Source organism: Drosophila kikkawai, chromosome 4 (assembly GCF_030179895.1).
Source record: "Drosophila kikkawai strain 14028-0561.14 chromosome 4, DkikHiC1v2, whole genome shotgun sequence".
NCBI classification, from domain to species: domain Eukaryota; kingdom Metazoa; phylum Arthropoda; class Insecta; order Diptera; family Drosophilidae; genus Drosophila; species Drosophila kikkawai.
The window spans coordinates 707,423-723,157 of record NC_091732.1 but is presented as its reverse complement, the minus strand read 5'-3'; the positions used below and the strand labels follow the sequence as shown (position 1 = coordinate 723,157).

Sequence of the window (15,735 nt, the reverse complement as noted above, 5' to 3'; positions counted from 1 at the left end):
TAATGAAATTACATAGCAAATAAAATGTCTTAGTTTTTCCGCACAGTTCTTTTTTCGGGCAATTAAACTTTGAAAATATAATAACAATAACAGCTCAAAAAAGGTCAAATCAGAAGCTGGAAGGAATACGGAGACAAAGAAAGGAACAGTGGACTCGTCAGTTAGAAATACATTTTAAAATAAAGAAATACGACACAAAAGGCAACCAGAAAAAAGTGGAACAAATTTGTGGCATTCCTTGTATCCCCCAGAAACTTTTTCTTTTCTTCACTCTCCGCGTTTCTGTTGATTTTTCTTGCTCTATAGTGGTCCGATTTTCATAAAATTAAAACCCAAAATCTAAAATAATATAAATTGGCTATATCTAAAAAAGGCGCAAAAATGTTGAAAAACAGCTAATTAATAATTTTAAGTCCAAAAGGCTCATTTCGCGAAGTGTAGTAATCGTAATCGTCATTTTTTTAAATCGTGTACGTGTAGTAGCTAGATTTGGCTATATAGCTGAGATTTTTAGCTATATAGCTAAGACGGTTTTAGCTATATAGCTAAGTTTGCATCTCCAGTTTTGATTAAGCTATTTCAAGCAGTTTCGAGCAGTTCTTGATTTTCTTATTGGATACGGCAACCTTGTTTCGCAGTTAAAAAAAAAACGATTTTTAGCCTTCAGTGGTTCGGGAACAGGTAATTTTTTACTCTTAAAATTTTACTTTCTCGAATTTCTTTGTTTTACACTCTTTTTTTTAACCGAAAAGTCTTTGTTTAGTAAAAATATTTCTTAATCTTTTGTAAAAAAGAAATAATATTGAATTATTATTTATATATGATCAAGATATCCGCTGAAACATTTTTTTTTTAACTTTTAGTTGTTTTATATGTATAAATTGCTGCGTCCAATAAAATTAAAATAATAATATGTTGCTATGAATCCAAAACCTATATTGGTAGGAGTGGCAAAGACAACAGAGGGCCACAGCGATTGGCTAACAACCAAAACCTCCATTTCATCAAATCAATGGTGGCGCGAAGAGAGATCTGCTATTGAAAGAGAGGAAATTCTCTCTGAAGTTGTACTCTTTTTGAAGAGTGTGTTAGCTAAAGTTGAGTTCTCTTTTTTTGTGGTGGATTTGTATGCAGTACCAGGCCAAGTTGATTTAAATGGATTTAAAATGTCCTGGTGCTCGGGTGCGCGTGTCGGATCTTTCATGATGATTTTAAAAAATTTGGCTAAATCTCGAATATGATGACCATATCGCCAAAAAAATGTAAACAAAGCGAAAATCTTAAGATATGGTCCTTTTATTTATCGGTTTAAAATATAAACCGCAATGAACGCGCCGTAGTTGAAAATAGTGCCATATATGTATATTCATATTAACTTTAAATTAAATTAAATAATAACTTCAGAATATTCAATAATATTTTGAAAGTTAAATTAATTAAATTTAAACACACCACATTAAGTAAAAACTTTGAACAATGAAAGTTAGTCAGTGTTAGCCCATGTGACGCCGCATAATACAACTGGAGTTTACGAAGTGCCATATAAAGTTTATGTAAATAATATATTTAATGTAATAATAATAATATTTCTATAAGTAGCACAAACAAAACTTGTGCAAGCGGCTAGTCAAGAACAAAGTATGATATAGTACATATGGTATGTGTACACCGGAGCCATCTCATATTGAAAGAAAGGAAAGGACAAGCAAAGGTTAGTGCCAATATGATAACCGTAAACTGATATCTCTTGCCACGTTTGAGATTTTCGACCTGTCTCTGATTCATAGTTGTGCCGGTTGTTGTGCCCGAGCTGATGCTGCATACAAGCATTGGTCGCGACAGGTGCACTTGCCACGCGAGTATATCTCTTTAGTGAGCTAAGGGGCTCCGGGGCTGGGAGGAGAGAATTCGGAACTGGAATTGAAATTTGCGCTGTGCGTGTGGCACAGAAAAAAAAATTTAGGTATTTGAAGACAAAAATACGATGTCTTCGTAAACAGACTATGAAACGAGATATGTATGTAGATAGTGTCGATCAACGTTCGCAATCGGACTTAGAACACCTTATGTACCCTTAAAGTCCGGCTTTACCATATTTAGAGCCATTTCTTGGAATAAATCTCATACGATTTGTTCAAGTTTTTTATAATTTTGAACCTCTTCCATCGACAATAAATGATTGCCGACGACCTTGGTCTCAATGTATGAATATAAATAAGGGACCAGATACATATATATATATATATTAATATTTTGATTTTCAATTGGTTTTCTCTGTGTACTGGGAGCCAAGACATCTCATCAGTAGCTGGAAGAAAAAGGAGTTAAAGTTGTGCTGGAGTTGGTAGATCGTGTGTATGAGATGGCTTTCAAGACTGGACTGGTTTTTTGAGCACACGCATAAGTAGTATGTTATGTGCTGTTGTGTTCAAACATGTATTGCACATATGCATCTACATATACATTCGTACATATGTACATATATGCACTTGTTTACATTATTCTGCGCAATTACAATTGCGCCTAAAATTTAAGTTTTGCTTAGTATTTTGAGTAGGATTTTCATCCTTCTGCGGGCTTGCATAAGAAATGTCATTTTCCCATCTCGCAATCTAGTTTATCTCCCGTGTCCCCTAATGATATTGCAGCATACATATATGTATGTACATATGTATGTATAAGTATGTATGAATGTGTGTCTCTTTTGCTGTTTGTCGATTGTCCACTTGGTTTGATTTTGTTTACTTCTTGTTTTTGGTGTCACTGTTGAACGCCATAAATTCTGGGGGACCGTAAGGAGCAGAACGGTGCTGCATAATAAGCTCCACACGGTTACATCAAAGAGACAATCAAAGGCTGAGAAACAATGATACACTCACAAATTTTGCTTTGTCTTCTGCAGCCCCTAGGTTTCCTCGTGCTATAAAAGATGTGCAAACGGAAGAGAAAATATACGTTATTTCTAGTCGCATAATTTTCATCAATCGGTATTTGACGCGATGTTCGATATGCATACATATATGTTGTATAAATAAATGTAATAATAGTTTAAGATATTTTTTAGATATTGATAATTATGAGTAATTATAAATGCCGTATTTTTCGATTTTAAAAATGTATATTTTTTTTTAACTTGCCGATATTTTATGCCGATATATAATATCAGAGTTTTGCTTTTGACAATGCAATATAGATGATCGCCTAATACTTAAAATTTGATAAGGGACAAGGTCTTTGGTGTGTATTTTACATGTTCCTATTTTTTATACCATTACAGGGTATTATAATTTCAGTCAAAAGTTTGCAACGCAGTTATGTAAAGTATATATATACTTGATCAGCATCAACAGCCGAGTGTATCTAGCCATGTCCGTCTGTCCGTCTGTCTGTTTCTACGCAAACTATTCCCTCAGTTTTAAAGCTATCTGAATGAAACTTTGCGTATAGTCTTCTATATACTCTCATACACTCTAATTTAATAAAAATCGGACGACTATATCTTATAGTTGCCATAGGAACGATCGGGAAATTAGTAGAAAAAAATTAGAACTTCGTTGTTTTCTATCTTCTTTTAAATATGGGAAAAATTTTCCTCAAATTGAAGGTGAATTTTTTCTTACATTTAGAAAGATTTTTCTTGAATGTAGAAAAATTGAAGGTAAGTGCAATTGTTTGTTGTTGCTGCTGCTATTATTATTGTATATTAACAAAGGCGGCCAAAATGCTAACACTTTGGTGTTGCAAAAGAGACTTGCTCTTATTAAGTGTTGGCCGGCCACCGTCACCTCATGCCAGAGACGTTTGAACCAGTTGGGAATTGTATGCGCACGCGTGCGGAATTTGCCCAAAAAATCCGCCATAGTTTTACGAAAAGTTGACCAGCAAAACAAAGAAAATTTTCCCGTAATTTAAGAAAATTTGCCCGTAATTAAAGAAAGAAAATGAACGAAGCAAATCCGAAAATTTTGCCCTAAATTTGAGGAAAATATGTAAATTAACCCTAAAAAAGTGTATTTATGGGGGGTGTTTTTTGATTTTACGGTGCCTTGCCTTAAATTCATGAAAAACTTTTCTTAATTCCAGAAAAAATTTCTTAGTTTAAGGGCGATTTTCTTTTATGGCGATTTTTCTTAAATCTAGAAAAATATTTTTATGAGTGAATGAAACTTTGTTTTCTGTGTGTTTTCAGCACTTAAAGGTAGAATATAATATATATATCGGCGTGCCGAAGTTAGCTTCCTTTCTTGTTAATTTTTAAAATTACAAAAATGATCACCCAATATCGCAGACCTGCATGAGGCACAAATTTGTGCGCCAAAATGTTAAATTTGGATATTTATTAAATTTAGGTCAAGGGTCACATAATTGCTATTCTGGTCATTTCTTGATTTTTTCTCATAGTCATACATTTTATTTAAAATGTTTTAAAACGATATCAGGAATTAATCAATCAGCTTTGAAACTATTTTTCTAAGATCTCTGATAAAAAATATGTTATTAATTAAATTTCTACCTATAATTGTGGTTAAATTTTGCAGACTGGTTTTATCAATACCAATACCAAGTCAAAACAAGAAACGAAGCTAGCTTCGGAACGCCGAAGTTTGTATGTACTTGTACTTTGCAATACGATTCATTTTTATACATCTACTGATCCCGATTATTTAAAAAATTAATAAATTTAAAAATTAAATAAATAAAATCTGGAGTTATGCAAATTGACCATATCTAAAGTATATGAAAATATGATGAAAAGCAGCGAAGTTATCATATTTGTCTATTCATTTCCCGATTGTTCCTATGTCAGCTATATGATATAGTCGTTTGATCCGGGCCATTCATTGAGATAGCTCAAAAACTGAGAGACTAGTTTGCATAGAAACGGACAGACGGACATGGTTATATCGAGAATTCGAGAAATTGCGACTTTTCGTTATTTTGGTAAAAAAGACATAATAATGGGGGAATACTTTGACTTTTCCTAAACTTGAAGGAGGTAAGCAGTGTCCTATTTCAGGTTGCTTATCTAGTTCTCTGCCTGCGCAGAGCTGCCCTTACTCGCGAAAAAGACAGAAAAATAAGGAAGAAGTAAACATAAACATCTATATAGTATATAAATATAATATAAATTAAAGTTACCTAAAAACGCTATGCATCTGCTTCCAGATTTCCCAGTAACTGTTCCGATTGCTTCATTTGCATACGATACGATTACTTCTGTAATCTTTCCTAAGACCAGTTTCGGTATTCTCTTCTTCTTTATATACTATTAGTAAGTCGACACAAAAAGAAACATTTGGGAAAGCAATACAAGTTGCACTCACAAATAATTGATCAACGTCCAGAAAATGATGCGAATAAATTAAATATGTTTTTGAAGGTATATTTCGATGTTAAATTTTCGATATATCAAAGCTTTCGAGATGGTATGTACAATGCAAAGGGAAGAATATACATATATATTGCAATTTCAGTGGATTTCAAATTACTGAGCTTCTTTTTGTACAGTTTTGAAATGTATTATTTATTTATTTATTATATTCGATTTTATTAATAATTTAATTTACAGTTTTAAACATCAGATTGGAATCCTTAGCCAAGTCTGCGTTTGCATATGTACGTCTGTCTGTCTTCGGGGGAAAATGCGAACGTGAAAACATGTTTTTGGGGTAATAGTCAAGTCCGAGCCAGTGCAAGTAGCGTCGATCCGCCGGGGACGACATAGTAAGGCGACACAGTCGACGTCGACAGTCCGACCGGAATGCAGGCATGGAAAACTAGTTGTTATTGTCGACGCTGCGATTCTGCGTTTCTTTTTTGGTGTCGATGCAAAGGCAACAGAAAAAGAAAAAACAACAGCACACTTGAATTAACAACAGGTGAATGCGAATCAAAGAAATCAATAAAAATAAAACAAGAAAGGTGAGCTAGGAGGCGGTTAGGGGAGACAAGGAAGCCTGCTGCTGCTAAGCTAAGGAAACATCTGCAATCTGCTATCTAGCCGGTTTTTTAGCTGTTTGAATTTCTTTGTCTCTTTTAAAGAAGAAAACCTTTTTTCGATCAAGCACCGGATCGCTAAGCCGAACTGGAGGTTCCGGTTTTTAATACTAAACTCTATGGACTATTACTCGGTGAACGATACAAAACCGAAAATATTATTATAGATCATCAGCATAATGTGAAAATGTTATTTAGTTATGTCCGCTTGTCCGTTGTGTCGCTTCCCCCCTACGTTATTACTTGCCTGAATAAATCAGTGTTGCCAGATGCCAATTTGGCTTTCACCCTAAAACAAATCTCAAAAAGTTCAAATTTCTTAAAAAAAAAAACCAAGTGTTTTTAAATATGTCGTAGAAACACTTCGAAAATGAATAGAAAAAAATTATTGCTTCTCCGTTTTTCGAAATATTTTCATTATCTTTAAACCTTTTAATTATTTTAGAATTTCATATAACTTCAATAATAACGATAGAGAGAACAATTTAAATATGTGAATGTAAAACTGTTTATATAAATGTAATAGGCTGTTTAATTAACATTACTTTGCTGTTGTTCAGCACATATACAAGTAATTTATATTAAATTAGATTAGATCTTTAACATAGATATTTTATCTACGATAAATTATGAATTCCATATCTGATAAAAAGATAATCAAGGTAATTAACTTTTCAGCTTTCAATGTCCTTTTCTGTACGCTTTTTTTCAAAGTAATGAATGGTTTGTGTACATTGATCAATCGTTATTGCTCCAGAAGCAAGCAAATGTCATTGTTATCATGAAAGATTTCCTTTTTTGTTTCTTTTTTGAAGTCAAGTTTCAAGGGAAACAATCGCATCGTCTGTTGGGCAGAAAAAAGAATGGATTTCAAACAGAAGAATAGCTTCTGTGTTCGATTTTGATATTTGGCCTGATACTCTATTTACTGATCCATGGCTTGCGTATCTGTATCTATACAACACGCGTTTTATCAAATGAACATATGTATAATCTATGCTCTTTTTATGGATTTTCAAAGGATTTTGCCAATTATAAAATAATTATATTAAATATATAACTTTATAACGTATAACTATATAATATAAATAATTAAAACTATTTATCTCGCTAAGATATATGTATGTACATATGTAATCAATCGGCTCTAAAAGTATAAATGAATTATTTTTGCAAGCGCAATACTACTATTTACACTAACACGATCAAAAAGGAAATACAAGAAGACACAACTCAAAAAATACATAACTTCCAGCTCAAGTCAACGACTTCCACTGAGGATTGGCACTTCGCCGAGTAATGTGCTCTCCCAGAATCCGTAACTAAACGAAACAAGGGGAGAAACCCTCTCTGCCCCGCACTCTCTTCGCTCTTATTGTTAGCTATGTTTATGCGCAGACAATGTCATGTATATAACATAATATACAATAATTTTTATTATTACACCCATGCAGGGTATTATAATTTGACTTCGAAATTTGCAACGCAGGGAAGGAACCAATTCACCAAAAATAGCCGAGTCGATCTAGACACCTTCGTCAGTCCATCCGTTAGTCCGTCCAACCCTTCGATTCTACAACTCTTCTTTCAAACCGTTGGAATTTTTGTTTGCATTCCTGTCGGTTTATAAGAAGAAACACTTAAGCCTAGTACTCTGACGACGCTGTTTAATTCGTTACCGAGCTAGTGTGGCCAAAAAAATGAAGGAAAAACCATAAAACGTCATGAAAATGTACTTTTTATGGCGTTTAAGTATTTTCTTTGGACAGCTGTTTGTAAACAAATATTCAAAAAAATATTAAAAATATTAATAAATATGACATTAAAATGTCCTTTGTGGGTTAAATTCCTTTTTATGGGCTTCCCCTTGACAGCCCCTATCAATGCCACCTTTTTCCTTCAACTTTCCCTCCATTAGGGGTGTCTAAATAAATCAAATGAATTATTTAGACAACGCGATATCAGCTGTTTACTATCTTGATCTGGCAACGCCATTCAATTTTCGCAGGCTTCATTTTTACCGGAGTACCGGAAAAAACGACGAGGCTAAAAGTTCTTCTTCCTTTTTCGACACCGTTTTTTTATATGGAGTTTGGCCGCTGTTTAAATTTATACAGCGGATTTTTCCCGTCAGAGTACTAGGCTGTAAGATTGAACTTCTTTAAGCGTGGCACTACGTTATTTAATGCGTTTGCGAATAAAAAAAACTAACTAAAGATTTTGATCTGTAAAAAATGCAATCAAGGAAGAAATATTTTTAGAGTAAAAATATGTTCTCGTCTTTAGCTTCCAAATTCAATCCGTTCTAATTTATTTTGATCACTGTATAAAGTTTGTTTACAAAAAACATTTGGAAATAACTGTCAGTCATTTTCATGTAGTTTTTTTTTGTTTCTTTGGTCACACTGGTTCCCGAGGAGAATATATAGCGATGTAGCAAAAAATGTTTACAGCGGATTTATCCTAGTACCAGGCTTAAGCGTAAGGCTACATATATGCATATATACTAAATAAAGTTTTAATTTATAATTGAAAAACATTGTTTTTCGTGTCAAAAATATCGTACGAGAATATATTATATCTGCTGAACCAACGATCTGTATATGTATGTATAAGTAGATGTAGTGTAAACATGTTATAAGCGTTTTCGGGCGATATTTTATTTTATAATTATTTTAAAAAATGTTTTAAATTTAACCAAAATTCGAAGAAAAAATGGAATACAAAATATATAAAAAAAAATGAATAAATTTCTTCGCCTTGTTAACAAATTTTCATCATCATCACTTCTGAGATATAAAATTTTTTTACTTAGGTTTTATTTTTATACAAATTTTTGGTTTAATGTAATCAAAAAAAAAAAAAAAAAAAAAAAAACGATTCTTAATAATCTAATTGTATACTTAAACCATTGCAGTTGCAATTAGATTATTATTATTTTTTTATTACATCAAAACTAAAAAAGAACAAACGTATGCAATTATTTATAAAGAATCAAATCATTTTATTAAAGCGAAAAGAAAACACTCACATGAGATGCACAAAACATTTATAAATATAGATTATACAATAATTCGATTTTTGTTTTAAAAATGTGTACTTATAAGAATTGATACATTAATATCGCAAGATGTAATTTTAAATATTCAACTACAGAAACAACGTAAAATGAGTTTTAGCTCAAAAGACTGCCTTTGTGATCTCATATTTGGTACATTTTTATTTTTATGAAGACAAAACTACATATATTACATAATATAATATCTTTTATAAATTAACAATAATAGCATAGCTATAAAATGACTGATTTCTAATTATATGCTCATGTAATTATTCCACAGATTTTATAGAATTGGGCATTGCATAAACGCCATATTCGTAGAGATTCGACTCTGGCCGCGGTCCTGGTGCTCATCTATGTAGTTCCTGAACCGTCACACGCTCGACTCGCTCAGGCAAGTGCAACACATATGTGCTTGCAAATCACTCAGTTACCAACACATTAATGAAGAGTCTCTCGCATTTCGATTTTCCTGTCCGTGCGTTTTTATTATTTTGAGAAAAATATAGTAGTTGGTAATGCAGGTTATAATACAAGTTTTAGTTAAATCAATGTCATCCGACGCAGAGATATGTGTGCGGACAATATGCGAGAATGTGAGGGAATCTTTTAGAAATCGTACACTTCCTCAAGCTATGTTCCAGTCCCAAGTATATATGTATGTACATACAGATATACAAATAATGGCTAGGCATGTGCCCGGCAGATGTGACTCAGATGTTTGGTTTATAAGCTGCAATATTATTACCTCATTGTCAATCGTTTCATAAGTTTTTCGTGCGTCCAAGACTTGTGGATCCTGGCTTGTATGCCTTGCTGTTTCTATAAAATATATATATTCTTGATCAACATTAAGAGCCGAGTCGATCTAGCCATGTATGTCTGTCCGTCCATCTGCCCTAGTCTCTCAGCTTTAAAGACATTTGCAACTTTGCGGTTAGTCTTCCTTCTTTTTTCATTAGTATATCAGCCAAAGCGGGCCAGATCTTAAGACTATTATTATAAAGCTTATAATATCATTTCATACAATTTAAAATAATTTTTTTTAAATGTTCAAAATCGATGTATCAAATAATATTATAAAAATTAATTATTAATCATAAAATATTATAATATATGTTTATAAATGTTTTATATATCTTCTTCATTTGACGAAAATAAATCGATTCATAATAATCTAATTGCAAACTGCCAGGGTATACAAACGTCGTCACGCCGCTGTGAGCTTAATTTTTTGTAGCTGTATAAAACTGGAGGGGTCGTGATATTTAACCCCATTATCTGGTTTCCAATTCTCACTGGTCAAAGTCGAAGGACTTCTAATAAAACCTCATGCATATTAAATTTATTTATGTCTTGAGTGGCCAACCTTTCTTGTAATTCAATATCAATAAAAATCACCATATGGAGGCAAGGGCAAATGACTCCAGTATACAACATTTAAAATGAAATTGCACACACAAAATATTGGAAAAGTTAAGGATTATTTATACATCAGTCCTTTCGAGACCATTGTACAATTGAACCTATTTCTGATGGGATAGGAGAATGTCGTTGCCGTTTTCTTGTGTGATGATGAAGGGTTTGAATTAAATTAAACATTATTTGGACTTTGGAAACTCTATATATTATATGCATATTTTAGTACAACTTGAGTCGAGTTGAGTGTCGAGTATCAATAAAAATATAACAAGAAATTAAAAAAAAAAAATTTAATATATTAAAATGTGAAAATATCTATAGATTTTACTTTTAATGAGAGCATAAAAACTTCTTACCTCTTTTTTATTTGAGTCCATCGTCCCTTAAATACTGATAGGTATTCCCCCTAAGCGGATTAGCAGAGAGTATAGACTTTGTACAATCCAAAGACGTGTGAGACTGAGATGATGATGCGTGGGGGTTATGTCCAGCAAATCAGTATGGTATTAGGCACAGCTTTATATTTCTAGTTTTTGAAGCTCTTTCAGGAAATATCATAAGCCCTAGCAAAATTTCATTGCATTTACGTGTTGCTACAAGTTGACACAACAATAAGTACACACAACAGATGATGATGATAAACCAGGCAAGACTGACTCCCTAATAATAAGGGTGGGTTCCCAGTATTGTGTCGTGGAATTAACCCAAAATGCGGAGCGACAAGTGTAATAATCACCATATAAGGTTTGATGGCCTTTGACCTTCTGAAAGCTTGACATTTTGTTCTGAAAATATATAGAATATTTACGCGATAAGTCGATATTTTCTTTGAAATATTATGATGGAAAATTCTAAGCTAAGATGAGAAGGAAAGCTACAATTAGTTGTTAATTAGGAAAAACTATAATTAAACAAATTAACAAAAAACTTAAATGGGGCTAGTGACGTGGTAAGCAACGCCAAACGTTCGTTGGAACGACCAACAGATATGTTAAAAATACAAACTAACAATATTGACTAATAACTCCCATGCCTATTTTCCGATTTTACTCAAATTTTCAGAGGACCCCAGCCCAGGTCTCATTATTCATTATTAATATATTATTAATATAACTTAGTTACGATTTCACATTATTTGTAATAGCGAAAATGGAACTTTTTCTCAGTGCAACAGAAATAAATATTGTCACCAAATTTGGTAGCTCAAGCCCTAAAAGCCTCCGAGATCTATTACTTTGCTCGACATGGCTAAATCGACTCGGTGATGATGCTGATCACGAATACACGTACCTGTTTATTTTTGTTTGCTCTATAATATTGGCCGCAACTGTATGTACATATGCATTTAAAAGGACAATAATGTATTTCTATTTTCCTGGACAAGAGCAGAAAGTATAAATAATACATAAACCTGTCGGACGTCTGTACGGGACTGGTAAACGGAGCAGAAGCTGTAGTCCTTTTGTAAGCTCCTGCGGTGGAGTCGCCTTTTGTTTGCGGCTTTTTGACCAAACAAGTGCACCATCAACACAAACACAAAACAAACAATATACTTTTATAATCAAAGCGCATTCAGCAACAACAAAACCGAGTCATAGAGACACAAAGGCAGGCCCTAGCCCTCTCTTTGAACAGAGATTTCTAAGAGAACCAAAACCCCATTGATCCATTCACAATCCCTAGACCTAAAACCGAATGGATCTGCCAAATTTAAAATTTCCGAAATAAATATCTCATCAAAACCCAAGCCATACACTTTGTTAAAGCGCTGGAAAGCATTTCATAATATTTTAATATAAATATAAATATATATGCTTGTATTTAAACATTAATTTATGTTTGGATGTAGCTTCGTAATCTAAGGAAAATTGCCGACCCATTTGTGTAAAAAAAAAACTGTTTGCAGACGGAAGGAATACCTATTTAGTCTTTTAACAGTATTTTTACAGGCTACTACTAGAATGGAGTGGCCAACACGAAAAGACTGATAAAGGGTTAGACATGACCTCGTCTGGGTTAAAAAGATTAAGAATATGTATCGAATGCGTTTTGGAATGCGTTTTTCTGGCTATTTCACACATTTTCGGTATGCACTAAAAGATATACTAATGTTCCGATGATGCTTTAAAATTGTTAGAAGCCTAAATAGACTTAGGTAATATTTTCTTCGTTATAAGTCCGAATACTTTTATATTTCCATAAAATTGTGATATCCCAAGAATCAACATATTTGTTTGACAAACTCATATCAGCTATCTCAAATAGAACAAATAATTATATATGCCCAAGATTTAATTCGAATAGGCAATTCTTCATTAGCGCTATTCGTCTGTGAAACAATCTGCCACAAGATATAAGACATTTATGCTCGCAACTCAGTTTAAATCTCAAATTAAAGAATATTTAAAGTAAAATGAAAAGTATAGTATAACAAGCCAAAATTAGAAGAAAGTGTAGTAATAAGTAATAGTTATAGTTTTGTAGCATCGACCAGTTTTTTGTTAGCATTCGTAATTGCAGACTTGCCTTAAAAAGCCCACGCCAGCATACGTAGAAGCTTTTAAGCTTGGCTTATGACAAGTCTGATAGACTTGAATGCCAAACAACTGGTTAAAAACAACAAAAAGAACTATTGCCGATTTTCGGGGTTTGTTTTTGCCTTTATATCGAAGCTTATGATTCCCAACGAGTTTAAGCCTAGATTGAAGGTAAAGTACCAAGAAAATTAGCAATAGTTAGCAAGTGGTCTGATGAGTTGGGTAGCGCCAACGAAACGATCGTCACCACAGCTGCTACTTGTCTATTGACAAGTTCTTTTTGTTGTTTTTAGCTAAAGTCGAACCTTCGATTTTTATAAAATCGAAGCCGGCTATGACCTCAAGTCTGCAATTACGAATGCTAAAATAATATATATATTTGAAACTCTATGTGACAAGTGCTACAATTATAAGTGTAAACTTGCGCTAGGATAATAAACAAATAATTAAATAAAACAAGAAAAGAAGCTAACTTAGGCACGCCGAAGTTTGTATACCCTTAGATTGCAATTAGATCATTAAAAATGAAGCCATTCTGGTTAAATAATTAGAAAAAATATAAAAGACAATATATAAAAGTTGTAAACGCACACAAAACAGAGTTTCATAACATTTTACCTATACCTATTATGTTTACAGTTTGACAGTTACAGTTCACATTCCCAGCTTTACGTTTTCTCTACATCTACCGATCGCTTCTATGGCAGCTATATGATATAGTTGTCCGATTTTCATAAAATTTATACCAAAATGCTGAAATAATAACAAAAGCTCAAAAGTATATGAAAATACGTTGAACAACAACGAAGTTATAATTTCTTTCTATTAATATCCCGATCGTTCCTATGGCAGCTATAAGATATAGTCGTCCGATTTTAATTAAATTAACAACGAAATTCTGACATACTACAAAATGGCCATATCTCAAAAACTATTAAAAGGTGTTAAAAAACAGCCAAGTTATATTTTTTTTTTCTTAAAATTTATCGAACATTTGTATGGCAGCTATATGATATAGCCGTCCGGTTCCGACATATATAGCAGTAAGAGTATATAGAAGACTATATGCAAAGTTTCATTCAGATAGCTTTAAAACTGAGGGACTAGTTTGCGTAGAAACGGGCAGACGGACATGGCTAGATCGACTCGGCTGTTGATGCCTTCACTGCGTTGCAAACTTCTGACTGAAATTATAATACCCTGCAAGGGTATAAAAATGCTTTAAGTTAAGCTTAATTAGTCAAGGATTTATCGATTTAGTAAAAATGTATTGTAAAAATACATAATTTGCATATATGAATTAAATGTATTAAAAGAGATGAACAACAACCAAAAACTACATATATACTACATACATATATGTAGATCTAAACACTGTCTCCTTGCCGCCTCTCAAGAATAAATGATTGTTTCCCCGATTTGCTTTCAAATGAAACATTTTATTTATAATGATGACTTCCGCCGCTCTATCCGTTGCGGGCACATAGTCTTCGTTCAACCCCTTGTAGTTGCACAGAGTCGCAGAAAATATACAAATATTGACTCGGAACACTTACAAATAGCTTCCGCAAATTTCGCTTCAATGGATAGCGTGCTCAGCTCTCTCTTTTCAGGCCTTGTGCTCACATTTTCCCTTCACATGTAAATATCAATATTTATAGACACATACCACTCATACAATAAGATTTTAAAACATTACACCACACACTATTAAATAACAATTTTCAAAGATACATGGCAATGCGTCATGGGAAAACAATAAATAATAATAATAAATAACAACTATATTAGTTATCGCATGCAGGCGGAATAGGGGGTGGAAGCAATACATTTCTATACACATTGTTAAAACAATAATCCATTTGTGTTAGTAGGACCACGGACTTTGCAATTATATATTTTATTTCTCATTATTTCATTTATTTATGAAATATTAAATGTATAGCTAATAAAGCATTTAGCGGCAGTTGTTTGAATTTAAAAATTGAAAACATGTAAATGGTAGAAAGAACTTTGCTGTATAACATGTTATACCCTTGCAGGGTATTTTAATTATATGATATATTTTTTTATTTTTAAATTTCCCTATCCTTCTCATGGCAGCTATATTTGTTCCATCTCGTTCCGACTTATATACTGGTCAGAGGACTGTCTGCAAAATTTCGCTCAGGGCATTAATGGAGACGGACATGGTTAGATCGACTCGGCTGTTACTGCTGATCAAGAATCACAGCGTTGCAAACTTTTGCTTAAAATTTAATACTCTGGTATGAGCGTACAATAAAGCACCACAGTACAAATTTCGACTTATTCCGGGGGGCAACGTGGCTCTAGCTGCGAAAATCCGAATCGAACTGGGTGACGACATGGGACTCCAGGCTTTATGGGCTGAATCATTCTGCAGTAATCTATTGACTCAGGGCGAGATAAATTATCTTGATGTGCATAAACCATAAATGTAATATTCAATATTTTAACATTGTTGCATTAGTGTTTTATAATCATATTTCCTTAAAAAACGTGACCATTTTCCGAGTTGGTCCCAAGAAATTGTGTTAGTTAGCTAATAACTAAGACCCTAGGTATTCGGATATACATTCCGTATTTATCCATTTAGGTATTCTGTTTCATTTTGCAAAGTGGCAAGTAGTTCATGGTGCACGTCACTCGAAGGATTTTTTTTAAATTCCAGCGGTATACAATTGGTTTGAGAGTCGA

At 33.1% G+C, this 15,735-nt stretch overlaps 1 protein-coding gene across 1 annotated transcript in view; it reads left to right on the top strand.

Moving 5' to 3' along the window:
- The first annotated feature begins 1,639 nt into the window (after positions 1 to 1,639).
- Sox102F (transcription factor Sox102F) overlaps positions 1,640 to 15,735 on the top strand; it is a 45,618-nt gene continuing 31,522 nt past the window's right edge. Inside the window, exon 1 of the mRNA XM_017180752.3 lies at positions 1,640 to 1,711. Coding sequence (XP_017036241.1) covers positions 1,655 to 1,711 — 57 coding nt within the window. The 5' untranslated portion in view covers positions 1,640 to 1,654. The remainder of the gene's footprint in view (positions 1,712 to 15,735) is intronic.